The sequence below is a fragment of the Alternaria ventricosa genome (assembly GCF_023758065.1).
Source record: "Alternaria ventricosa strain BMP 2768 chromosome Unknown scaffold_4, whole genome shotgun sequence".
Lineage (NCBI taxonomy): Eukaryota > Fungi > Ascomycota > Dothideomycetes > Pleosporales > Pleosporaceae > Alternaria > Alternaria ventricosa.
This window is the reverse complement of record NW_026055684.1, coordinates 256,890-281,972: the sequence shown is the minus strand read 5'-3', so window position 1 is coordinate 281,972 and position 25,083 is coordinate 256,890. Positions and strand designations below refer to the sequence as shown.

The window sequence follows — 25,083 nt, the reverse complement described above, 5'->3', positions numbered from 1 at the left end:
AGATACCGTGAAGGTATACACCATACTGTTGTCACACCAGTCACAACTTGGAAATGTTGAGCGCGCTCGATTGGGGACGTCGCTAAAAGGCCGGCCATCGTTGGCTTACATGTGCATGCTGCACGTAGCACATATAAGGCCTTAGCCTCATTTCTGTACATTGTATTTTTATATAGCGAAGCGTAGGATCTCAGGTAGCACCAAGCCCTGAAGCCCGCCTGTTTACAGAGCGAGCAATCGAAGAAGAATATGTCGCATGATTTGTGACTATGAACATGCCTATCATAAAAGTCCACAACTTGAGCTTATGTGACGTGCCCTTTGTCATGGCGCATCAATCTGTCTTCGAGTTCGACGTCGCAGCTGAGCCGTCGCGTCCCTGCAGCGCGCTGAAGCACCTACGTCAAGGCGCACGGACGTATCGCCAACGGGTCGTTCTCTGGCGCACCTTCACCTCCGCATGCCCCACGGTGCGCGTCTGCGCTTGTGCAGTTCCCTCACGCAGTTCCGAGGTCGCCCAGCCTACCAGACGATGCGAATGCCCGGCGCTCTGCCACCGCAATGCGACACCAATGTTCACTAACTTACTCAACGGCATACGAGCCGCTGCCGAAAGCTCTTTCGGACTCACCAACTCAGACGTACGCGCCTTTTCCTTGCTTGACCGCTCGACTGCCTCAGACCCTCCGACAACTACACTGCTTTCTCATGCTGAAATGTCTGCGCCTCCAGCTAACGCCATGTCGCCACAGACAGACGATGTCGTCCCCCAGTCGCCCTCGGGTCCCGGCTTGCCTCCCAATCCTTTCCTCGAGGAGACACCGCCCCCCAGGAAGAGATCGCGCGTCCTCATAGACCTCTCTTCGCCCCCGAAATCTTCAAGTCGAACTCCACGCAAAGAGGCGCGTTCGGAATTAACCCGCCCACGGCAGCACGTCACACAAAGGAGCGAGGATGAGAAGCGATTAGTTGGGGATTATTCGTAAATCGCCTTTGTACACGAATTCCGAAGAAAGAGACTAATGTTTGCGAAGGAGACCTGCAGATGCTGTTAGTATGCCCGACCCATCAACTTGGATGGCGATACCGAAGAAGCGCACCATGACTACAAAAGTATGCATACCACCACCTTTCTGTGCCTCTAATATTATACTGACCTCCAAAAGCCAGGGTCGAGCAGTGTCTTCAAGCCCGTAGACACGCTACATGGAGGATCCAACTCAGGTCGGAAGCCTCTTACGTACGGAAAGCGCGATCGTCCACAGCCGTCACCACAGCCGTCACTGATAGGCCAGTCTCGTGGGCCGGGCCAGGCTGCCTACCTTGAGCGAACTGACAGAGTTCCTGCTACAACGGCTCGTCGTCCTTCTTCCTCAAAGAGCCAGGATCGATGGTCGAGTGGAGCTACACCTGGAAAACGAAAGAGGACCGACAATGTTATTTCACTAGTCGATGATGACGACGAAGTGGTGGAAGTATCTCGAAATGATCACAACACACCTGTTGGCACGTCACGAGAAAGGCCGCGTTCTGCCTGGTCTCTGCATTCGCAGATGAGCAACGGGAGCGAGAGCACAGTAGGCGATTACAAGCCGCCTCAGGCTACAAGCGAATTTAGAGAGGCGGACAATCGTCTTAGGCCGTCCCAAAAGAAGCCAAGGAACTCGGGTTTCAACACAGCCAAAGGCGGCACGCGACGCTCTCCTCTTACTGGTGGTTCTCTATCGACCAGCCCTGGTGTACATACTCCTCGGCAGACTATCTTGCAGACTTTTCGACAGGGTGAATTGAAGCGAAGTCCCAGGAAGCACGACGAAGCCGAAAGAAAAGTCGACATAGTCACGTCTCGCTACTTTCCCGACGCGCGCATCAATGAGTCAACATCTGATCACGCAGAAGAGAACCGGCGTGTAATAGTCGAAGACGAGGACCTTCGAACCCAGCACAGACCGGTGCCAAAGCAAGCGGGACCTATGACTGATAACTACAGCGCTGACGAGCTTGCCATCACGCCTCCGCAACAGGGAACCAAACTTGCTCCGAAGCAAAAACAAAAGCAGACTGCAAATAGCGGAGTCAAGCGAAACGCTCGCGGAAGATTTGTAGAAGAATTATGGCCACTTTCGTTTGTACGGTCGTATGGGTTTCAGAGCCACGGATCAACAACCAAGGACGGCCATGCCACGTTGCTCTTAAGATGGAAGAAAGATGAGGGGTTACGTGTCCAGACTTGGGAGTCAGTGGATGGCGTCTACGATAGCAAACTTGTCATAGAGCCTAAAGACGTCAACCAAGTACAAGCGGACGGTACAAGCCGCATGCGGTTGATGGGCCCTCGCGGATATGACGGGAACACATTCATCTTGGACTTGGAGTTTGCTGATACTGCCGATTTCTTCGTCTTCCGTAATGAACACGCAGTGTCGTTGACGCCAGGCGGAAAGTGTATCAATAAGTTGGATGATTACATGGTCCATCTTTTCAATACACCTCTCCCAACGAGAAACGAGAAGGTTGGTACGTCTGCACTGGTAGGCGACTCAACTGCGAGCTTAGAAGATCCTCACCCCGAAAAAGCTAATGGAGCGTCGAAGAGGCCTCTATTGGATCAGCTCAAGCCTGCTGTCCATCAGCATGTGACTGATGCTGAATCTGGCACTACCACGACAAGCAGAGCATCGACCCGTCCGTCACGTTCAAAAAGATCGGCTCCGATCAATTACGTCGAAGACATGCCTACACAATCGGATGTACCCAAGTTCTCTGTCGAAACTGGACTTGGGCAACCCTGGGCTAGGTAAGTGTCTATGCACCTGCGCATGATTTTGCTAACCATCCCAAGGTCTCTTGAATTTGGCGAAGGTCGTCAACGGGCGATAGTGCACTTTGATGATCTGCCCCGCCTGGACGAGGAAGAATTCTTGAACGACAGCCTGATCGACTTCTACATGATGTGAGTGCGTGTCTTCCTAGCCGTCAATGCTGCTAACTTTCTCCAGCTACCTCTTTAAGCAGCTCAAAGTGCCTGCTGATAAAGTGTACTTCTTCAACACCTACTTCTTCACGAAGCTTACCGAGAACTCGGGTCGCAAATCCATGGACTACAAGGCTGTGCAACGGTGGACGTCTAAGATCGATATCTTCAGCTACGACTACATAGTTGTTCCCATCAACGAACAGTACGTCAAATTACCACCGCTTTGATAGCCTATGCTAACAGTCTATAGAGCCCATTGGTACCTGGCGATTATCTGCAATATGTCGGGAGTTCAACGCAAACCGATAGTTCAAGATTTCGATGAGCCTCAGACAATTCCACACGATCAAGCAAGCGATTCAGCCGTAACAGCCACGAACCCCGAGACGCATGTGACTACGGTACAGAAATCAACCTCCCCAGAGCCAAGTGCCATCAGTGGAGAAGCAACAGTGGCCCAAACGAACGATGAAGAGCCAATGCTATTTGATGAGGCGGCACTTTCCCTTATCGACCGCGACGATATTGGGACCGAAACCCCACATAAGTCAGAGACGGCCCAAGCGGCTTCAACATGCCAAAATCCAGATACAGAAGCTTTACCTGAAACTACGGACACACACCCAGGAATATTGTCTCAATCTCAATTCATCGCGTCTTCTGTAAGAAAGAAGGCAAAACGCAAACCCGTAGCCAAAAGAGATCCCGATCAGCCTGTCATCATAGTGCTCGATTCTCTTGGTGGTAATGCCCGCACCGGAGCGGTTCGCGCCCTTAAAGACTGGATAGCAGCGGAGGGTGCAAGCAGGCGTGGTATGGAGGCTGTCATCAAAGAGAACGGCTATTACCCCAAGGCTACACAGGTCCCAATGCAGAACAACTTCACCGACTGCGGTGTTTACCTACTTGGCTACATCGAGAAATTCTTTCAAAATCCCGATGACTTCAAGAACAAGCTGCTGACTGGATCAATGTCGGCTCAAGAAGACTGGCCGGAGCTGAATCCATCGGAAATGAGGCACAAGATGCGTCAGATCATATTTGATTGCTACAAGAAGCAGGAAGATGATAGGAGAGCACAGAGAAAGGCGAAGAAAGGATCTGCGAGCTCAAAGACATCACCAGCTCCGACAACGTACAAAGCTTCGGAGCTGGCCAGACACAACTCTGATGAGTTACCCCGTGAAGGACCGAAGCCCACACCCTCGCCCAACAACGCAGGCGCGCAGCCTAAATCGCCACGAACCCATTCACCTTCTCGTCCTTCACCCAGACTTGCATCGCCGTTCAGTTTCGATGCGAAACATACTTCTGCTGTCGAGCAAGCACCTCAGACAGCTGTCAACAAGGTGTCTGACTCGCCGCCTGTGCTCACGTTTCCTGCAAAGCAGGCCGTTGGCAGTCCACGGTTAGAAACGACACCAAGGCGCCACAGTCCCGAAGTCCGCATTTCCAGCAGAACGCCTCAATCGCATGAGTCTATATGCAACGGACAGATCACATCGAACAAAACGTCACGTCAATTCAAAGAAAACGATCAAACATCTCAGATACCCAGTACATCAAGCCCCAAGAAGCGCCGAAGACATGGTGATGATAATGAGGACATGAAATCGCCAACAGCGAAGCGCCAGTTCATCAAGTCGCCCCAACGACATCAAGATAGCGATATGGAAATTGAGCAAATAGCTTCGCGCAGTCGAGAAGGCAGTGTCCCCGAGGTACCTATTGAAATCAAGGACTCACAGGAAGTCAAAGTCATCAACGACAACCATCGCCAGCAGGTGCAGGCAGCTTCAACTGCTCAGCGGAAAGTCGCATCACGTTATGCACGTCCCAGCGAAGGGCTCCGTCCTTCACCTACATTTGAAGAGATTCCCCGTTTGTCGTGCAGCACAAAGACGTCTAAACATGGTCAACACGAAGGTAGTCCCGTTGATAGTGCGCTCCAGACGAAGCTGGACGAAGACGACTATGCTAGGGACAAGGCCCGGCGTTCAGAAGCACCTGCTCCCAGCAACACGGATGGGTCGCTGGGGCGTAGAGAGGAAACATCTGATCCAATGGAAGGGATCTCACAGTCCACTCACGATTTGCAACTTGATGGAGTCAACGACGGATCCGTGGTTCAAGAAACACCAGAACCTGAGGAGAGGAGTACAACCGTCGGAACTGGATGGTCAAGAGACAATCCTACCCTTCTTTAACTGCTCGAGACGAAGCTTGTTCTTTGTTGATCTGCGAGCACCAGCTCGAACTTCTACTCAACACATCTATACCTATCTTGGTTTCACGGAGGCGTTATTTATCAGGACTAGTGACGGGGTCTGCAAAGCTCAGCTGTGATCTCCGAGAATAGCATGTCGCAGACAGCGTGCACATCTGGCAGAGTGCCAGAGATGATACTGTAGTACAAGCATATGAACAAGCAATATTTATACTGCACTTTCGAGAATCTTGTCCTCCTTCGTACCTCCTTCTTTCAGTTGCCGTGATATACTCCCGTTGGCGCCGCGTCCGCCTGTAGGGTCATCGAGGGCTGCAACTGCATCATCGACTTCTGCATCTTGTTAGCCTCGAAACCACGCCCCCCTCGCTCGGGAGGTCTACCGTTGATTGGCGGCCTACTCTGGAACCCTTCATCGGTCTCAGCTGCTTCTCTACCCACCCACCGCTTCATCTTGTCCCTAACAAACTCTGCAAAGTCCCATTCCTCGGCCTCAAGTCTGTGCGCGCCCGCTGTCCAGATGTATGTTTCCGCTTCGACCTCTTCACCTTCTACATTATCTTCTTCCTTTTGCGATAGGTCGCCCATGCCTTCTTCCGTACTGGTGTTGTCATCTTTCGGTTGCAAAACCTTGACTTTTACTTTCCGACGCTGGTATTCTAAGCCTTCGAAGATGTCCAGTCGCCAGATGTCGCCGTCTGTAAGGCCCTCTACAAGTGTTCCGCGCACAGACGAGGAGGTATCGACTGGGAGGATGGCTGGGTAGTCTGCTTGCTTTACTTTGTGTCGTCGGTGTGCGTGGAGGATTGCTGGACGTATGTGCAGGAGCGAGGCATGCGCTGGTGTAGGAGGGGTTTGTGAGCCCCATATCACGCGGTGGAGGACGGGCGGTGCCATCAGGGTGCCGTAGAAGAAGGCGGTATGTGACATCTTGGTGGTTTGACGGTGAGGGGAATTCTGTGCGTGTTGAGGTTTGGAGAACTGATGCTGGTAGAGGTGGAAAGCATCCATGTATTGTCAATCTTGAAATCAAATGGAATCGTGACTTCGTGAGCGCACTTGGGGTAAACAGCCATGACGGCAGGCGCTAAGCTGCTTATCAGCCCTACAGCGGCCACTAATGCAAGCCAGATCTGATCTGCGGGAGATTGCGCCTCCTCCCTTTTCGTCCGCGGGTGCCGTTTCGTTCGAGCCTCACACCCCGACCGATTGCGCCAAAACGGTTCCGTGGTTGCGTGTGCGTTCCTTCCATAGTCGTCGGACACTCCAGCGTTGTAAAAGGAGTCTCAGGGCAGCCTTCCGACGTTCCGAGACGAATCGCCGGGCCAAGCACACGACCACCAACATGTTCTTCATCAGCGCCATTGTGAAGAACATCGCACCCGTCTTGTACGACTCTACACCTCCTTAGCCTCCCCGTCTCTAACAGACAGCACCCAGTATCGCGACGAGTCCGATTACCAGCTATGGCGACCAAATCTACAGCATGCACCGAGCCCGCAGCTCCGCCGGCTTCTCCCTCGACATTCCGCTCATCATGCTCGTCGCCAGCATCCTGAAGGTCTACTACTGGTTCGGCGCCCACTTCAGCACCTCGCTGCTCGTCCAAGCCCTGCTCATGATCTGCGTCCATCTGCTCCTCCTCCACGTCGCGCTTACGAACCGACCGCCGCCCTCGCACCTCCCTTTCCAACACAAGGATGTTTCGAACCGACCGTACGATTTCTGGCAGTGGAGGGCGCCAAGGCCGTATTGGACCTTCATCACATACTTTACTGGGGTGCTGTTGGTGCTGCATTTGCTCATGTCATCCACGAGCGTGTTCGTGCCGTACACCGATCTGCTGGGCATGGTTGCGTTGACAATCGAGGCTACGCTTCCGATTCCCCAGCTCCTGGCTAACTACCAGAGACGCGGGTGCAAAGGGTTCAGGCCTAGTGTCATCGTAAACTGGGTCATCGGTGATACGTTCAAGATGTGGTTCTTCTTCGCTAGCAGCAGTGGTGAGGTACCTTGGGCTTTTAAGGCTTGTGGTATCTTTCAGGCATGCTGCGACTTGGGACTTGCGGCGCAGTACTTGATTTGGGGCGACGGGCCGCCTGGCGTGGAAGGTCTGGGTCGGGAGAAGGAGATCAGAAGCCCGATACCGCCTGAGGAGGGATGGAATGCGGAGAAGCTAGGACAGACGAGTATGGCGGGTGGCATCGAGATGAGCGACGGCCAGGCGTGGGAGAGACCGAGGGCCGCGTAGACTCGAGCCGGATGAGAGACGCACAACGAAGACGAAGGAAGCTGTCATGAAAGAGACGTTAATGTACACAGACATCATGTATGTCGGAAAAATATGCTTATTAGCTATACCTACGACGGTACCACTGCGTGAGGCCACCGGGCCAAACCCACTCGAATACGATGACAATCGACCCATGACCTCTTCGCCTGACTTCGCGATGTTGGCTGGCACTGGATTTCATGGCGATCATATATCACGACTTCCCAGCCCATCTGCATCGGTCACGACAAAGCACAAAGATACCTAGCTAAGCTTTCTATCGTCACCATGGACTCCAACGCCACATCCGCTCCTCAAGTGCCCCATGAAGAAATCCGGTTCGCCATCCGCGAAAACTTCCCGTCGATTTTCGAACCTTCTCACGCTCTAGGTGATACTTTGAACTCGATAAGGACAAAGATCAACACGCTCAACGAAATAGCTAACAGCACGATTGGCGATACCAGAGGCCAGGAGATGACAGATGCAATAGATGGGCTCCTTGATGATAGTGCTGAGGTGGAAGAGCAGTTCAAGGTTTGGCACGAGAAGCTCAACGTTGCTTGTGTGATGATCAAGTTGGTGTACCCGCGGCAGGAAGCCGCTTCAGGAAAGTAGCAGGCAATGAAAATATGCTGATGTTTGCTGGATCGCTTTTCATGGGTAGGCGCGTGTAAGCACCTGGACTACGTTGTTTCTAGCAATGCGCCGTAGATCCGTGATTGCTGTGATACCAACAAGCTTGATCGCCAAGTCCAAACTCCTCAAGCGCGTCCTCTAACTCGGGTAGATACTCCAGGAATCATAGAGTTGACATGGCTGAGCCATCGTCTCACAAGCATTGCGGTCAAGCAAGCCCAAACATCGGCTATGCAGCTTCCCGATATCCTCACTGTAGCTCCACCTTTCTCATAATAGCGACAGAAAGCGAGTATATCAAAAACCTCTTGTCGCGTGGGATACCGATTTAGAGCTTGATCATCCGTCTCTTCTCTTCGCGTTTGAACCCGATCCTATACACTGTTCTATCGCAAAGATTCCGAGCACCCATCATCACAAAATGTTTGGTTCACCACACTCTACCTCGCGCCACCTCCGACGCCGCCAGCAGAACTACTCCTGGGACCACGGCTACCTCTACCAATCCGAGCTTACCCCCGCCCCTTCCTACGAAGACCTCTCTATACCCACTGCCATCCACACTCCAATCGACCTCCCCTCTCGCGTCAGCGCCCTCAACCGCCGCGCAGCTATCGTCTCCGCCAACCTTACTCATCTCACCGCCGTCGTCAAGCCGCTTGAAACGATCAAGCCCGATGACCTGAGCGAAGCCCACCTCAGCGACATGTGGGAGGAGGGTGTGTGCTTGGGAAAGGCGATGGAAGAGTTCAAGGAGCAGATGGAGGAAGTGAGCTTGATACTAGAGGAGTTGCTGATTGGTCGCAAGAAGGGAATGAAGATCTTGGGTGGAGTGGGCTTGGGCTTGGGCTTGGAGAGTAGTAGGAGTCTGTCTAGGGGCTTCGGTAGGAGGAGGGGCTTGGGGTTCTGAGTATGGACAATAGGGAGTCGGGATAGTGGACCAGGTTTTGGTATCAGTGGCACGGCGTATCGGAGTGGAATTGTCGGAGCTTGCTATTGTTCGCGATTCACACTGTCGTTTACGAAGTCTTCATGTATATTGAATCAATGTATTTTTACATCAGTCTATTCTAAGCAGTCCAAATCTACGTAGAGATTGGCTGTGCCGGTACACTTTCTAGAGTAGGTACAACGGGCTTCATGAAGCCTTGATCATCAAAGTACAGTCTATCGATGGTGACTTCTCTATTCGTTCCGTTGCCGTTCGGGATGGCAAATCGGTGGTAGCAGATGTACCAATCGTCGGTGTTCGGGACGTTGATGATGGAACTGTGACCAGTAGCGAGGATACCCTTTGATGCATCTTTCTGCAGTATAAGACCGTGGTATGTCCACGGGCCATGAACGCTTGTAGACGTCGCGTACCCTACTCTGTAGTTCTCTGAACCAGTGTCATCGATAGAGTACGTGAGGTGGAAGAGGCCCTTGCGGTAGTTCATGAAGATGCCCTCGCGGAAGTCAGGAAGACCGCCAATGGAACGCGTTGTTTCAGCCTTCAGTGAGAGCATGTCGTCGCTGAGCTCAGCATAAAGCGCGGGTGTGATGTCTGAGCCTCCGTTGCCCCAGAAGATGTAGTATTTGCCAGTAGTCGGGTCTTCAAACACGGCTGGATCAATGGCTTGGCCAGTGGTAACATTGCCTTCGTTAAGGATCATAGCTTCCGCCTGTGCTGTAAAGGGTCCCTCCGGCGCGTCTGCAACAGCCACGCCGATGGTCTTGCGGTCGTACTTCGGGTTGTTTCCGCTGAAGTAGAAGAAATACTTGCTGTCCTTTTCGATGATGGTCGGCGCCCAAGCATTTCCGTTCGCCCAAGGCACGTTACCGCTGGTACCATTGAGAGTCAAGAAGGGCTCGGCTGACCGGGTCCATGAAACTAGATCAGGTGACTTCCAGACGTAGAAGACGTTACCGCCCCAGCCAGGGAAGCCATCCGTTGTCGCGTAGATGTAGTAGTTATCACCGAAAACCGCGATGTTGGGATCCGCGTATAAACCAGGGAGGACAGGGCTGCCCGCTGTCTCGGCAAGGACAGAGCGTTTTGACTCCGCAGTCAAACCAGCAAGTTCTTTTGCCGTTACTGGAACCACAGTGCCGTGACGTGGGCTAGTCGGCAATTTGTATGAAGCGGAAACCTTCCAGTCAGGGTTGGAGATATCTGCCGTCTCTAGTGGAATGTATCCACGTCCACCGTACTCATCCACAAAAAGGTAGTACTTTTCGCCATTGACATCGCCTGGATTGGATTTGAACACTGTCGGTCCCTCGACTGCGCTAGTGCCGGCGTTGCGACCAATACACGCGGCAACTTGAGTCCAGGACTGTACGGGAGCAAGGAGCGAGTCAGAACGCTCTTGGATGATGTCGGAGCAGTTTGTGCCTGTGCCGCCTTCGTCTTTTGTGAACCGGTAGAATGTATCCGCCTCTTTTATGACCGTAGTATCGATTCGTGACATGCCCGCATCCTGCCAGATCTCGGGCTCGCTGAACGTGACGAAGTCTCGAGTAGTCACGTAAAGCATACGGTGGTATGTCGCTCCCGTGCGGTCCGTGTCGCTCTCGTCGTAGAGAGAGGACGCCCAAAAGACTACATAGGATCCAAGATCCGTATCGTAATATGCCTCTGGCGCCCATGTGTTTCCAGCAGTGGAAGGGGAGACCTTGACGTGCCGTTGCTGAGACCATGTCTTGAGGTCGCTTGACTCCCAGATCTCCAGATACAAGCTACCTCTGCGAACTGCATCTCCCCATGAAGTACCAGATCCAATCGACAAGTCGGTAGCGAGCAGGAAGAACCTATCACCCTCTGGAGAACGTATGACGAAGGGGTCACGTAGTCCCTTGGTGCCTTCAGTGGAGGAAAGAATAGGTTGGCCATTGTTGAGCTCTCTCCAAGCTAAAGCGTTGTTGCCTTCGCTGGCTGCGAGATAGATCTTCTCGCCCGCCAACGAATTGCCCGTAAAATACGCAAAGGCATAACCTTCAAAGGCTTCAAGTTTGACCGCCTGGCGTACATTCGCACTGAAGGTGCGATTCGAGGTCGTGCCATCGCTGTCGATAATCGCTGTAAGATCGACTACGGTGTCGGCACTTTGTCGCTGAACAACGCCGTCTGCTGATATCACGGAAGGTTTGTTGCTCATCCATGTGACGTTCTGATTCTCGGAGACGCTTGGTAGATAAAGATTCCCACGAACATCGTCAATGTTTGTGATCGCGAGGCTTTCTAGTGCTGCTTGGGCCTGCGCTTTGGAGGTGGCTTGGGCAGAGACTGTCGACCACAGACTCCACGCGTAGAGTGGGATGCGGTATGACCGCATGATGGAATAAGAGGAAGTAACGAAAGAGATACAGATAAACTACGGATGCTATGGGAATACATACCTTGAACATATACTGCGACTGTAAGCCGGGAGCTATACTTAACTCATACTTTGGAGACATAACCACCCATCGGAAGCGATACTTTATGAACTCATCTCCTAGACTCTTGGTATCCTAGTCTTGAGTACGAGAAACTCCACGAATACGCGTTGACGGACAGAACCTTCTTTCAGCGACTTCCAGGGACCCTAGTCGTGTCGAATTGCTAAACCTTGACGATCCCCGGACTATCCTCCACATCTGCTTGAGTCGTGGCGCATGAAAAGTGCGGACTATCAGACACATGAGAAAGTAGAAGACGACGACGCCCCTCCCGAGGTCCCATGTGGGCAATAGTTTGCGGGGTATGGCGCTAATGACGCACGAACCACCGGCGTCGGTCTGCTTTGATGGCAGTTCGGGGTGAAGACTGCCGGACTTATAAACGATTGCAAGATCACTCTTCCTCATCTGCATAGGGGGATTGCTCGCTGAATCCCAGAGTCTCCTTACGCGTGCTGGTACTGGTGTCTCGATGCGCATTGCTGAAAGCACGATGAATGGAGTTTTTCCGGTGGCACTCCCGGAGTGCACTTCTTAACGGATACGACATTAGGAGCGGAGGTATACGACCTAGTTTGTATGGCGGTCGCACTGTCTTCTGTACATAGGTCGTGGCTCGGATAAAGAGTAGGCTGAATCGGCACGGGCAACAACCCCATCAGCCGTGAGCAGGAAGCATGACGACAGGAGTGCAAGACGCGCTGTCGACACACCAGAAAGATATTGTACGAAGGCAAATTCTTTTGAGGGAGGGCAATCATCCGTGTGTCCCGGAACGCGATGTCCATCGCCCTTAACAGCAACACGTGGGATACGGAAGGAGGCACGCTTGTGGTGTTCGCCGGCCGCCATGCCGCCCACCAAGTCTCCAAGAAACTTGGCAAAAGAGCGTCGCACACTCGAAGAGATGTACCAAGGCTGGGCCTGCGCATAATAGTACATGGAGGTGCAGAACGTGATTGCGGCAATTGCTGTGAGTGGTTGAGGTTCTAGAGCGATCCTGACATCAAATTTCAGAACTTGAGCGGTAGTATCTTTCGCAACATTTGCAAAGTGTGTGTTGGTGATATCGCAGTGTTGTAAGATGGTTCAAGACTTGACAGAACCTCAGCGAAGAGCAGCCGAACACCCGGACGCTCTGCCAGATGTGAGAGAACTTGGTCAATCGTTAGGTATCGTTCAAATGGGACTTGTTTGGACTCAAGTCATCGGAGTCCAAGATTTGGCGAACAGGCATGTGCGACTACTCAGGGACTAACCTGAGTACCCACAGGGTCGTGGGATGCATGCTTGTTCAACCTTGCCGTATATAAACTGCATCAGCTTGGACTGCTGTACTGTAGGTCAGGTTTTGAACTCATCCACCCCATCTTTTTCCATCGCCCTGTTGCAGTACCATCATCTGCCTGTTGCCCACCATGCGTACCTCTACGATTTTGACTGCCCTCTCGTTGGGACAAGTCACACTCGCAGCGATCGAGCCGAAGAACTTCATATTCATCGTTCCCGATGGCATGGGTCCTGTCTCCCAGACACTGCTTCGCACATACCTGTCCATGGTCAATGGAAACTCGACCACTCGTGCTCCCCGAATCAATGCTCTACCTATCGATGTTACTGTCATCGGCAACACTCGAACCCACTCTGCCAACAATCTCGTGACAGATTCTGGCGCCGCTGGTACTGCTCTTGCCACGGGACACAAAACCGATAATGGAGCTATCGGTGTAATGCCCGATGGAACACCGGTTGGATCAGTGATGGAGGCTGCGAAGCTAGCAGGCTTTCTCACTGGCCTTGTAGTGACTTCACCTATCAGTCACGCAACTCCCGCAGGTAGGAAATGCTTTCTTGGGGCCTCAAATATTCGCTGACGATACCTAGCTTACTTCTCCCATGCTGTGAGCCGAAACGCTCTTGATAAACTCGCAGAGCAACAGATTGGCTACAGCCATCCCCTCGGTATCAGTGTTGATCTGATGCTTGGTGGTGGTCGCTGCTACTTCCAGCCTCAGAATGAGTCCGACTCATGCCGCACTGATGACATTGATCTGTTCGCATATGCCGAGTCAAAAGGCTACTACACCGCCCGCGATCGCGCGAGTTTTGACGCTCTTGAGCTTGGTCTAGGTGACATCAAGCTTCCTTACGTTGGCCTGTTCAAGGATGGAGATCTCAGCTATGAGGTCGACCGCCAACAGCAAGCCACGGAAGTCCGCGAGCCATCGCTGTCTGAGATGACTCAAGCTGCTCTCAATTCGCTTTCGCGGGCTAGTGCATCCAACGAGAAGGGCTACATTATGATGATTGAAGCCTCGCGGATTGATCACTCGTCGCACGCGCACGACTCAGTCGCCCATCTTCACGAAGTCTTCGAATTCAACAATGTCGTAAACATGGTCATGAAGTGGATCGATTCGCATCCTGACACCGCCTTCCTCGCTGTAGCAGACCACGAAACTGGTGGCATAACCATACCTTCTCAGTACGACCCGTCGCTACTCCAACCCAGTAAGCATTCTGTCGAATACTTGAGTGAGCTCTGGAGCGACTACAACGGTACCGACCGCGCTGCATATCTGTCGAGCGAGATCATTCCTTCCTATGGCCTGACAGACGTCTCCGATGCCGAAGTTGAGACGCTTCTCGCCGCTGGCGATGAATTTGGACAGGAGCTAGCCGACCTTCTGAATGCTCGTGCTGGCCTTGAATGGTCGACTGGCGGTCACACTGGCGTCGACACGACTTTGTACGGCTATGCTGCAGGTGAAACGGGTGACAGGCTTGTTCTGGATATGGCCGGTGGTTGGGATAACACTGACTTGCCGAAATACGTGGCTGCCGCGTTGGGTGTAGACATGGACAAGGTCACGGAGCTGTTAAGTGCCAATGGAACGGAATGGGTACCTAGGGATGATGAAGAGTCTGAGCGTAAGCGCTGAAGAAAGCTTGCGACAGATAGCGCGATTGAACTCAAACTTTGTTGAGTTTACAGATGTCCTGCAGATGCCTGTGATGTTCTCCAATAATAGAAATTACAGAGGGTAAAGTTGAGCTGACCCTCGCTAGTAGCCCGGCTGTCCTCGGGCATAGCTCGGCTGTCCTCGAAGTCAAGCGAGGACAGGGCAGCATCCCGGGAGATGAATGTTTTCGCGCTTGGAACCTTCCTGATCAGGCAGCTTTGCTGGAAGCGTCGATTGCGGCAAGAGATCGTGCAGCTCAGCTGTCCTCGAACCCCAGCCATCCCGACCAACCGTTACCCCTGAAGCATTGACCCTTTCGCTTAAGCCGACGAAGACAGGGCGACTGTATTATGTAAGCGCGGCGCGCAGATGCCCGCGAGCTTAGGTATCAAGTGCACCACGCAATCTCAACATTTAGAAACCAGAGTGGCTACAGTTTCCCATCGACACGGAGAGGCTGGGCGTCAGTGCGAAGATTACACACGAAACTTGATCAGTCAGAGCGTCATTGCGCGTGCATGCGCATGAGGCGGTTGTTGGGGGTCTTTCCGGGATAGAGACTGTGAGACGAGTTTACTTCCAAGCTACCCAACAAGAGAGTGGAAAGCCAAACTCGAGATTGGGACGGCACTACTGGGTGACCCCGAGACGCGAAAGGTGGTGACACGATAGCCCGCGTAGCATTTTCCCACGGCATCCGCGAACAAGCGAAGGCGATACTTACAACAAGAATGCGCCATCCCGCAGCACCTACGATCATCGCCGTGCTCCTCGGTTTTCTCTTCTTCATGATATTGTGGAGCCGAGCACGAGGCGACGGGCATCACGAGGGTAATCCTCATCCGGACGATGTACCGCGAAAAGGGGAAAAGCAGAGAGAGCCTTCGTCAAGTAGTGACGACATCGAAACATCCGAAGCTCAAAACGATCACTGAATCCATTCAATGACTCTCCTCTCCGAAAGCAGGTGGTATTCCTGGCTCATTGGGTTTCCGCTGCGCGCAGCTTCGATGACTACCAACGAGAGCATTGAGCGGAGGAGATGGAGAAGAACGCCCATGGACGACGTCAACATATTGTGTATGAGAAGTACAGATAATGCACATGCACAAGTCCATGTGAGTGCCTGGAAGAAGATGTGGCGCTGCAGTTTCCGAACTATCTCTACATTTACAGAGCTACGATAAAGCATGCTGGAACTAGGGCTTGGTGGTATTTGAGAATGCCTCTAATCGATCTGCAAGTTGCTCCCACATGGGCTCCCCAACCCTCGCCGTGCTTCGCAGACCCGCTGCCACGAAAGGGAGAAGTCTTTCGAACTCCTGATCTACATGCTTGTGGCTCTTACCCTCAGCCTGCGAAAGCAACACACCAAGATCCAGTAGTTCGATGATCGCTTTGTGGATTGGCTTCACTTCCTTCGACAAGAGCGCGCGCTGGTGCAATCTTTCCATACACTTGATGTGAATCTGGGACATCTCGTCGATGTCATCGGCCTTTTCCATTGCCGAATTCATGCCTCGTATGGTCAGGAAGACGGCAGTCTCGGTGACATAAGAACGGAGGACATCGGCGAACCAATTCAAGCGTTGCAGGAGTCTGTAGAACATCGGTTGACGATTCTTTCTGGATGCGCGAATGCGTGCGCGTTGCAGTTGGTATTTGACTCGGTATATCTGCATCAGGAATGTACAGATCTCTTGGTAGATGGGTATGGACGAGCGTTGGATGATGTTCTGAATCGACCAGGGCACCTAAAAATATCGTTAGCTGGGATACAAAAGAGCGCTCTTACGATACATACTGCATAATCCACGGAAACGGCAGCTAGACCCTTGACCGAGCTTCCCTGCGCCTTCGACTTCATAGAACGAACGACAAGTTTCTCTGTGTCTGGGCCAGACAGAATCGTGCCGAACACGCCGCGTGCAAGCTCCGTGAGGACGTATCGATCGTTCCAACCTCGTCTGCCGGCATCCATGCGCTCGAATATTGCAGTGGCAAAGTCCTCGAACACGGCACCGTTCCTGCCCAAGTAAAGGGTTTCGAATGTATGGAGCACACGCATCAGGCCATCAGTCTCGAAGATGTGTTGACGAAGAACATTTGAGGCGACTGAGTACTTGCTACGTATCCATGTCTCGAAGGCCGTCTGGAACAGTTCTGGAAAAGGCGAAAGGGGTACGTCATTCGACGTATCGCAGACTGTTTCATGGTCCAGGCGCGGCTCCGCCAGTGAGGAATGTAAACCTGTATCGTAAATGCCCAGTTCTTTCAAGAAAATAACGCTTTTGCCTGTATTGAATATCTTCTTGACCGCTGGCTGTAGAAACGCAGGCAACTGCATGTGTTCCTCAAGATTACAGCGGAGCATGAAGCGGTCGTGCCAAAGGGAAGCAGCTTCACTCAATGCATCGCTAGAGATGACAAAGAAGTTCTCCTCGTCGGGACCAAGCTCGCCGGTTTCCATCCACCGTCGTATTGGCTTTAAATATGTCTGTAAGCACTCAAAGAAAATCTTCGACATGTATGCAAAGATTTCGTCTTCCAGTGTCATCTGCGCTAGCGTAGTCTGCTCGTACAATGCTTCCAGGTGAGAGAAGGGATTTACAGGTATCGACGGATCTTGAGTCGCCGTTGATCGACTCAGATCGTCAACAATCGGCGCCAGACGTAAGATAGGGTGACATAGTGCCCGCACATCACCGTGCAATGGCAACAAACTGACAGGAAGCGGCGTATCAGGAATGAGATATCTCTGCTGCATCGCGGATAGCGAGTGGTCGAAGTCAAGTAGTCGCTTCCGTACAACAGCCTCGAAGGTCTGGACAAGAGGTGATGATGGTGGCTTCTTGGCTCGTTGTTGCAGCGTCCAGCGTCTTATCGCCTCTATACGTGTTCCAGTGTCGGCGAATTGAGAAAGGAGATGTGCGATAGCGGTTGATTGATTGTTGTCAACAGTATGTTTCTCATTGGGGAAAATGTTGTCCTTTTCGATCCGGTACAAGCTCGTCTTCAGACCACCAAGCATGAATAGCGTTTCTCGTACAGCATGCAGCTCTGTTATGTTCACGCCGGTGCTACTGCCATCCGCGCCCGAGGTCCAAAATTGCGCATCTTCCAGCTTGGTAACAGGACTCTCCTCTGTCGATGAGACACAGGCTTCGGGATCAAAAGTATCATCTGCGTCGAAATTGGTCGGTGGTGTGCTTGGGGCCTTCCTGCGCTTTTTGGGCGTTTTTTCGTCGCCCGAAGAGTCTACGGCATAGTCGATGTCCTTCCAGATATCCTCATCGCTGTAGGGGTCGTCTTCAAGGATCTCCGCCCAAGTCAGTGGCGGCGGAGGGCTAGGGGGTCTAAGCAGCTCTAAGGCTTCGACCTGGGTGTTCTCAAGAGGCCGATCGGCTAGCTGGAGTAACAGAGATAGGAACTCTGGCTTAAACTTGTTCGTGTACGCCTCCAACTTTTGAAGCCGTGTTTGGAGCGCATCAGCGAGGTCATCGCGGTTCTTGATGCGGAACTTCTCATCCAGTCCGGCAAAGCTCGCCGTGACGTCGAATTGATTTGTTCTTGCATACTGGTGCCCTCGAAGATTGCGCGATGCAATCTCCCTGGCGTGTCTGTAGGCCTGTTTGTTTGCTGCAGGATCGTGTCTCAGTATGGACTGTATTAACTCGTCCGTGAGTCCGGAGATTTTCGCGTTTTGGGCCATAGTAACGCGTCCTTCATCTGCCGTCGCGCGATGACGCCAGTGGAAATAAGATCCCGGTAGTAGTGATATCGTTGTGGTGACTTGCGGCGGTTGATTCGGCTCCACTTGACAGAGACATCATGCCCGATGTAGGCTAGCGCGATCACGCACCGCGTCACCGCCGGCTGTGAAACTCGAGGTTGAGCGCTCCTGCGACTTTTCTGAGGCGGGACTGTGTCCCAACCCTCGGCCACCGCAACTGCAACTGCTCGTTAACATGGCGCTTCCCAAGGGCATGCGCTACTTGGCAGGCGCCACTTTCTGCATCTTCGTCTATCTGTTTGTGCAAATCCTCAAGGCCCCTGGTTCCGAGAAACCCGTCGAGATTCCGAGCAAAGTTCCGACCAACAAATTCGGCGACTGGGACCATGACCCCCAATTGGATCGTAAGGCAGCCTGAGATATGACATGAACTCAGTATAGATACTAACTATATGACCAGCCTCCGGCGAACCTCCCGAGCCGCTGCGACGAGTCGACGGTGACAACTACGCCCCGAACAATCCCGCGAGCGCGCGCATCAACGCCACGATTCTCAGTCTAGTACGCAATGAAGAACTCCACGACATGCTGCAAAGCATGCGCGACCTTGAGCGTACGTGGAACCACAAGTTCAACTACCCTTGGACCTTCTTCAACGATAAGCCCTTTACCGAAGAGTTCAAAAAGGCCACGCGAGCAGCTACCAACGCCGAAGTACGATACGAACTGGTCCCTGCCGAACACTGGGACATTCCGTCGTGGATAAACATGGACTTGTACGAGGAGTCTGTGTCCCTGCTCACGTCGCTGGATGTACAGTACATGGGCAAGAAGTCCTATCACCAGATGTGTCGGTGGAATAGCGGCATGTTCAGCGAGCACCCTGCGCTCAAGGACATCCAATACTACTGGCGGGTGGAACCAAATGTCCACTTCTTCTGCGATGTCGATTACGATGTCTTTGCTTGGATGCAAGACCACAACAAAACGTACGGCTTCAACATCAACATCTACGATAACGCCGACAGCGTTGCGACGTTGTGGCCAGAAACGAAGAAGTTCATCCAAGACAATCCGGGATACGTACATCCAAACAATGCGCGCGAGTGGCTGGAAGACGACCAGCGTCGGCCTGAGAACAACAAAAAAGCCCATGGCTACTCAACATGCCACTTCTGGTCCAATTTCGAGATCGGTGATCTGAGCTTTTGGAGGAGCAAAAAGTACCGAGACTATTTCGACCATCTCGATCGCGCTGGAGGCTTCTTCTACGAACGTTGGGGCGACGCTCCAGTACACAGCGTCGCACTGGGACTCTTCGAAGACAAGAGCAAGATACACTGGTTCCGAGACATTGGATACCAACACATACCCTTTTTCAACTGCCCGAACAGTCCAAAGTGTTCCGGTTGCGTCACTGGTCAGTTTACAGACGGCGAGAAGTGGCTGAACCGGGAGGATTGTCGACCGTTGTGGTTCAAATACGTTGGCATGGACTGAGCTCTAGTCTGGGTAACGCTGCCGCGTATTGCCTACAGCTATGTGCAGCACATAGTAGTATTGGAAGTGAGTGGTATTACTGTGCGCGCTCACCTTATGAGGGTTCTCAGCTGTCGTGGAGTTTTTGGCGCTGAGTATGTACGATTTTATCTCGACATGACGCATTTACGTGAGCAAATAGTATATATACCAATAGACGCAACGACTTTTTATGATGGCGGTTGTCGTCATTCAATGGACCATCACGCTGAATCCACTGGGTGAAATACACTTCCCAGGCAGATATCCTGTGCCTACGCGCTCGTACACCTTCTTCACGGTCCGGTCCCTTCGTCCTATTGCCGCGATGATTAAGACATAGTGTCTCTGCGTCTGGGTAGAAAGACTGCCTCTTGCCTTTCCAAGCACAACGCACACCGTTTCTGGTCTAGCAGACCCATTTGGTGTGTCGAAGATCAGATCACCCTCGCCCTGCACCGCTGCACCGAGATCATATTCCCGCGCTGTGGCGTGGAGTGCCATATTAGCCACGTTGAAGTCTGTGCTGGATACATTATCTGGGGCCTTGGGTGACCACGGCGATTGTAGGTCCTCCCACTCGAAATTATTGAACTCGGGCTGTAGGTAATCGATTCCGCCCGTGTATGCCATCCACGACCATGATGGCACATTAGAAACAACACTATATGACGGGAAATGGATACGTGTCAAACTTGGGGTGTCGACACCGCGGCGCCAAAGAAGACTTCTTCTGAGCAGGCCACGCGTCACACCTTCATCGAAGATACCGAAGCCACCCTTTACCCGCATCGTGCGGAGAAGGCGTTGTTGAAGTCCATCAATAGCAGTCGGTCGGTCGTATGGCTGTGATAGACCAAGTCGGGAGTATTCGCGGTAGAGCTCTTGGTAACGCAAAATCTTCTCGCCTTGAGATGCGTTGTAGAGGATGTGTGGGAAGTCTGGATCTCCCAGGAAAGCACAAAGTTTACTGTGCTCATTAGTGTGATGGATTAAATCTGATAATAGCATGTCGACTTACTTGCTCAAATTTGTAGAGGTTTCACAACGTACGCCTTTTCCACACTCAAAGTACGTTTGGTGTTCTGTAAAGAATAGTGTTCGACGAGCCAGAGCATGCTCTTGTAACACCCACCCGCGACTGTTCAGCTCGCCATCGAGAACATGGTCCTTGAAGTTGTCGATACTTTCGCACACATAGAAGGGTGTCTCGCCTTTGCCTTCGCGGCACAAACCAACATAGCTCCTGCGTTTTCGCTGCTTGAGAAAACCCGAAAAATGGTCAGCTGAACAGCTTGCAGCGATCACACAGTAAGCGCCGCTGTAGACGTCTTCCATTCGTTTTGCCTCGGTGTTGAAGTCGCCGCCCGGCCCTTGGATAACGCAAAGGGAATCAATCCAGAGGTAGCGACGCCCTAGGGCGCGAGTCACTATCACTGCATCTCTGAAAGTGGCTGGGAGAGCGCTGAGTTGAATGCCATCAAGATGTGACTGGAGAGTCTCGGGGGTAGTCGAAAGGTGTTGAAGTCCCCATCGGTGCGACAATGCAATCCATTCGCCGGAGTCGTTAGGGTTCGTGGCCCACAGCCGAACACTCTCGTCTCCCATTTTTCCAACGTCGAGTAACCTGGTCGGTAATCGAAGCTTGGCCCCAGTGGCAGCATGCTCGAGCGGCTTGCATCCGTGGTGTCTATCGCAGTCACTGAGCCAGTACTTGATGACCTCTAGATGTGTGGAGCGACCGGCCTCCGGAAGCCCAACGAATCCTAACTGGAACTCGCTGGTAGGCGGCAGCAGTTGTTCAGGATCTCGAACGATGGATAAGATACGTGGACCGGAACTCTCTATCCTCAAAAAAGGACCCGTCCGTTCGAATTTGATAGTCGAGGTCTCTATTCGCCCATTCTGCACGACGTGCCACAGTAAAATGCATAGATCACATCTCTTTTCGCCCGCGGTCGTTCTCATTACGCTCATGTCGTATGAAATGGCGAACCCTGGACTGGAGACCTCATCCCGGAATCGCACGCATTGATCACAGAGGTGTGATGATATAGCCCGGTCAGAGGGCTCAAGTATATCAGAGCTCCTGAGAGACTTGAACAGATCAGTCGCGAATTCATTCCCGGGCTGATACTTCCAGTCGTTTTCGTCAAGGTCTGGCGTCCCATAATCATCCTAAATAATACCGCGTTAGTCAAGCTGAACGTCAAAGCTCCTAGGTTTCATGAACTCACCCCGTTCTGCATTGAGACTGCGACATCTTGTGCCTGATACCCATTTGCTGGACCGTAATCTGATGGTGAAGATGACGCACTTGGATATGAGTACGACAGTGAAAGGCCCGCGAGCTTCTGTGCGTCAAGAGTGTGCGCGTACCAATAGCTTTCATCTTCATCTTCTTCGTTGATGGTCTCAACACGTTTGCGGAACTCGGTTGCCAGACACCGAGAAGGTCCGCGGGCCTCGGGCTCTGGCTGTATGGGGAATCTGTCGGGCTCTGGCTCCGCGGGGGTGAAGCTAAAAGAAGGGACATCTATCGCGGGCTGTGGGGTCGATTCGATAGCCTCTTCATCGGGGGCGATGTTCTGAGATGTCACTCGAGCGACGTCCATGTGTGGATCTACGAATGAATCTGTGCGTGATCTCTCGGGGATGCTAGAGAGTGTTGTACCAAGCCTTCGCGGAAGCTTCACAACCAGCAAGGCTGTTCGCACTAGCTCCAGAAGATTACCAATGGCAGTAATACCCACCTGGCACCTGGGATCGTCCGCCATTCGATCCATCCAGCGCACAGCAGCATTGTGTACTTGGGCCACCTTTTTCCCGTTCACGACACTGGTCTGGTAGAAGCTGCCATATCCCAACTCGCGATCGAGACGGTTGAGGCCTTCCATGCCGTACAGGAGCCATATAGTGAGTTCCAGGGTAATGCAGCCCATTGCCCAGATATCGTACAGTCGTGAACGCCGCTTAGTCGATTGCCCCAACCACTTGGCTGTGACACCCGTTTCTACCTCCGGCGCCTCATAACGACGGGTCCCATACTTTGCCGTTGTCTTGCTAGGGCGCATCTCGGTAGCCTGGCCGTGCTCTCTAGCCTCCCCCCAGTCGCCAACCTTGAGAGTGCCAATCAATCCACCGTCTCTGAAGACCAGGATATTCTCAGGCTTGAGATCGCCATGTCGATACGAAGCGCCAGTCGCGTTCAGATTATGGGCAGCATCAAGTGCTTTAGCGAGCCCGAGGACTTGTTTGACAACGTCTTTGACTAGTGGTGCGGTCAAAGTAGGTGAGGGCATACTTTTCCACAAAGTCCGAAGATTGCCGCCATCTGCCCATTCGAACATCAAGTAATGCTCCTCTGCTCCATGCTGTCGCCGCCGTCGGAAGGCCGTGATAAAGCGGACGATATGCTCTTGATTCAACCTATTCATCGTCCTGAGAGCCTTGACTTCTTTTTCCCAGTGTTCTGCTACTTCTTGCGCGTCTTCCGTAGCTTGAATCTCTTTTACAGCGAAAGGCGTATCGTCGTCAAGTTTCTACAAAGGTCAGCCTGTGTCTTGCCAAATCCCCATTGCTAGTGAGTCCCTACTGGTTCCATATGATTTCGGTGCATCACATATCTCGAGACCACTCCGAAAGAGCCTCTTCCATCGTCATTTACTTTGGATGTAAAAGGGAGTATGCGAGACTCTTCGAAGTCATGGTTATATTTCGTGGTTGAGAACTTGGCGGCATAGAACTTCCACTGATGGTCAATGAGCTCACGGTACCAGGATCTTTTGCAGAAAGCGTTCTCGGGATCGGTGACCGGTAGGTCGCTGTCGTTCAAGCCCTTTGATTTGAACCACTTCATGATCTTGCCGATTTTGTTTAATCTTGCAGACACAAGTATGGCGAAGGATTTCTGCGCCTGTGTCCTGATGAATTGTACCAATGCGTCATCTTCTGGCGTCGGCTTCTTGATGTTCAACACATGTTTAATCATCTCCTCTGTGAGCAATTCGCCTAAAACACCTTCGGGGATGAAGTCGCCGTACGTTTTCTCAAACGCACTCGGCCGCCGAGCGTTATATAATTTCGTCCTGAGAGACTGCTCTCCTCTTGTGGATTCATCGTCTGAAGAATCGCTTGTGGACATGTTGGGCCAAAGAGGCTACGATAATGAGAGGACTTAGGAGCGGTTGGTTTCTAGGTGGCGCGAGGCTCGTAGATGGACACGAAAGTCGGTAAGCCGGTTTCAGATGCGTATGCGAGGCGAAACCTTGTGTCTGCTGTCACATATTATACCCGACCTCATTGACGATGTCCGGGTAGATAGCAATGCATCCTTCTGAAATCACAGCGCGGGACTCATTAGGAAACACGGCCGGTGAACAATGTTGCGGCGCAGTAAAGCCTTTGGGTTCAAGGCTTCTCGCAGGGGGGTGAGCTGATATTACGAGCAGCCTGCAGTCGGATGTAGTGCTTCCGGCGAACCTGCAGCGTAACAGTAGATAGCGACATTGGGGCGCAAAACGTGGGGGAGTGACACTTCCAGCCCCATCGCGGTAGCAAAGTAGTGCCTCACGCAATCGCGTTCTGATTCGAGACTGCCTACCTAGGTACCCTAGGTATGCGCCATGCCGTGATAAAGAGGCGATATTAGATACAGGGAATGCGCGTGCTTGTGCTTGTCGTTCATGTACCGTTCGCACGAAATGATCGTAGAGTGAAGAGGGTTGGGCGTGAGCCCGGCAATACAAGCGCTGCCCCACTTTGTGGCCGTATTTAGCGCCAGCCCCTGACACCACAAGCCGAGGGCTGCAACCCGCTGCTCTTCCTTCCCACAATTCCAAGATCATCGCAGCAGGCAGCACACTTCAAAGGCGATCCAACTGTACACCAATTCGAACAATGGTACCTACAGCTAATATTGCGCAGCCATCTGGTGTATGCCAGCCCGACGAGCCGGTATGTGAGTCCTGTTACCGGCACTGTTCAATATCATCCTACGTAACATCAGACACGGCTATGAGAATGGATTAAGATCATCGACGCACCGCTGTAAGCCGGTCAGGCGCTGTTATGTGATACGTATCATGCATCATCTACAGTCCAGGGTTAGCGGACTTCGACCTTGCCACTCTCCTGGAGCCTACCTACATAAATCTCGAACTTCAATCCGAACTTCAGCTTCAGCTTAGCCATCAACTTTTCCGGGTCTATGCCAGTGACGTCAATTTTCTGAACGACGCCGCCACTGGACTCCGCCGATTGCTCCGGGCTCGGAGCTGTTTGCTTTTTTGAGGACTTTCCGAAAGACAAGAGTTGCTTGAGTCCAGTCAT

The 25,083-nt window shown here is 52.4% G+C and overlaps 10 protein-coding genes across 10 annotated transcripts; 6 read left to right on the top strand and 4 right to left on the bottom strand.

Annotated features, from left to right (window-relative positions):
• Positions 1-572: 572 nt before the first annotated feature.
• Positions 573-986, top strand: J4E93_002766 (uncharacterized protein; the record flags this gene model as incomplete). Its single annotated transcript, XM_049340707.1, has 2 exons — positions 573-641; positions 753-986. The coding sequence occupies 2 exons, from the start codon at positions 573-575 to the stop codon at positions 984-986; spliced, it is 303 nt and encodes a 100-aa protein (XP_049201589.1).
• A 1,746-nt stretch (positions 987-2,732) lies between these two features.
• On the top strand, positions 2,733-5,184 carry J4E93_002765 (uncharacterized protein; the record flags this gene model as incomplete). Its single annotated transcript, XM_049340706.1, has 4 exons — positions 2,733-2,797; positions 2,843-2,953; positions 3,000-3,179; positions 3,228-5,184. 4 exons carry the CDS (start codon positions 2,733-2,735, stop codon positions 5,182-5,184), a joined length of 2,313 nt encoding a protein of 770 aa, XP_049201588.1.
• Positions 5,185-5,412: 228 nt separating this feature from the next.
• J4E93_002764 (uncharacterized protein) lies at positions 5,413-6,134 on the bottom strand (the record flags this gene model as incomplete). The annotated part of the gene is made up of 2 exons (XM_049340705.1): positions 5,413-5,537; positions 5,588-6,134. The coding sequence occupies 2 exons, from the start codon at positions 6,132-6,134 to the stop codon at positions 5,413-5,415; spliced, it is 672 nt and encodes a 223-aa protein (XP_049201587.1).
• A 415-nt stretch (positions 6,135-6,549) lies between these two features.
• J4E93_002763 (uncharacterized protein) lies at positions 6,550-7,455 on the top strand (the record flags this gene model as incomplete). Its single annotated transcript, XM_049340704.1, has 2 exons — positions 6,550-6,593; positions 6,645-7,455. 2 exons carry the CDS (start codon positions 6,550-6,552, stop codon positions 7,453-7,455), a joined length of 855 nt encoding a protein of 284 aa, XP_049201586.1.
• A 309-nt stretch (positions 7,456-7,764) lies between these two features.
• On the top strand, positions 7,765-8,391 carry J4E93_002762 (uncharacterized protein; the record flags this gene model as incomplete). Its single annotated transcript, XM_049340703.1, has 2 exons — positions 7,765-8,041; positions 8,267-8,391. 2 exons carry the CDS (start codon positions 7,765-7,767, stop codon positions 8,389-8,391), a joined length of 402 nt encoding a protein of 133 aa, XP_049201585.1.
• A 145-nt stretch (positions 8,392-8,536) lies between these two features.
• Positions 8,537-9,025, top strand: J4E93_002761 (uncharacterized protein; the record flags this gene model as incomplete). The annotated part of the gene is made up of 1 exon (XM_049340702.1): positions 8,537-9,025. One exon carries the CDS (start codon positions 8,537-8,539, stop codon positions 9,023-9,025), a length of 489 nt encoding a protein of 162 aa, XP_049201584.1.
• A 175-nt stretch (positions 9,026-9,200) lies between these two features.
• J4E93_002760 (uncharacterized protein) lies at positions 9,201-11,432 on the bottom strand (the record flags this gene model as incomplete). The annotated part of the gene is made up of 1 exon (XM_049340701.1): positions 9,201-11,432. One exon carries the CDS (start codon positions 11,430-11,432, stop codon positions 9,201-9,203), a length of 2,232 nt encoding a protein of 743 aa, XP_049201583.1.
• Positions 11,433-12,956: 1,524 nt separating this feature from the next.
• J4E93_002759 (uncharacterized protein) lies at positions 12,957-14,480 on the top strand (the record flags this gene model as incomplete). Its single annotated transcript, XM_049340700.1, has 2 exons — positions 12,957-13,374; positions 13,423-14,480. 2 exons carry the CDS (start codon positions 12,957-12,959, stop codon positions 14,478-14,480), a joined length of 1,476 nt encoding a protein of 491 aa, XP_049201582.1.
• A 1,220-nt stretch (positions 14,481-15,700) lies between these two features.
• Positions 15,701-18,213, bottom strand: J4E93_002758 (uncharacterized protein; the record flags this gene model as incomplete). Its single annotated transcript, XM_049340699.1, has 2 exons — positions 15,701-16,255; positions 16,306-18,213. 2 exons carry the CDS (start codon positions 18,211-18,213, stop codon positions 15,701-15,703), a joined length of 2,463 nt encoding a protein of 820 aa, XP_049201581.1.
• Positions 18,214-19,965: 1,752 nt separating this feature from the next.
• On the bottom strand, positions 19,966-23,896 carry J4E93_002757 (uncharacterized protein; the record flags this gene model as incomplete). Its single annotated transcript, XM_049340698.1, has 4 exons — positions 19,966-20,722; positions 20,888-21,657; positions 21,990-23,294; positions 23,420-23,896. The coding sequence occupies 4 exons, from the start codon at positions 23,894-23,896 to the stop codon at positions 19,966-19,968; spliced, it is 3,309 nt and encodes a 1,102-aa protein (XP_049201580.1).
• Positions 23,897-25,083: the final 1,187 nt, after the last annotated feature.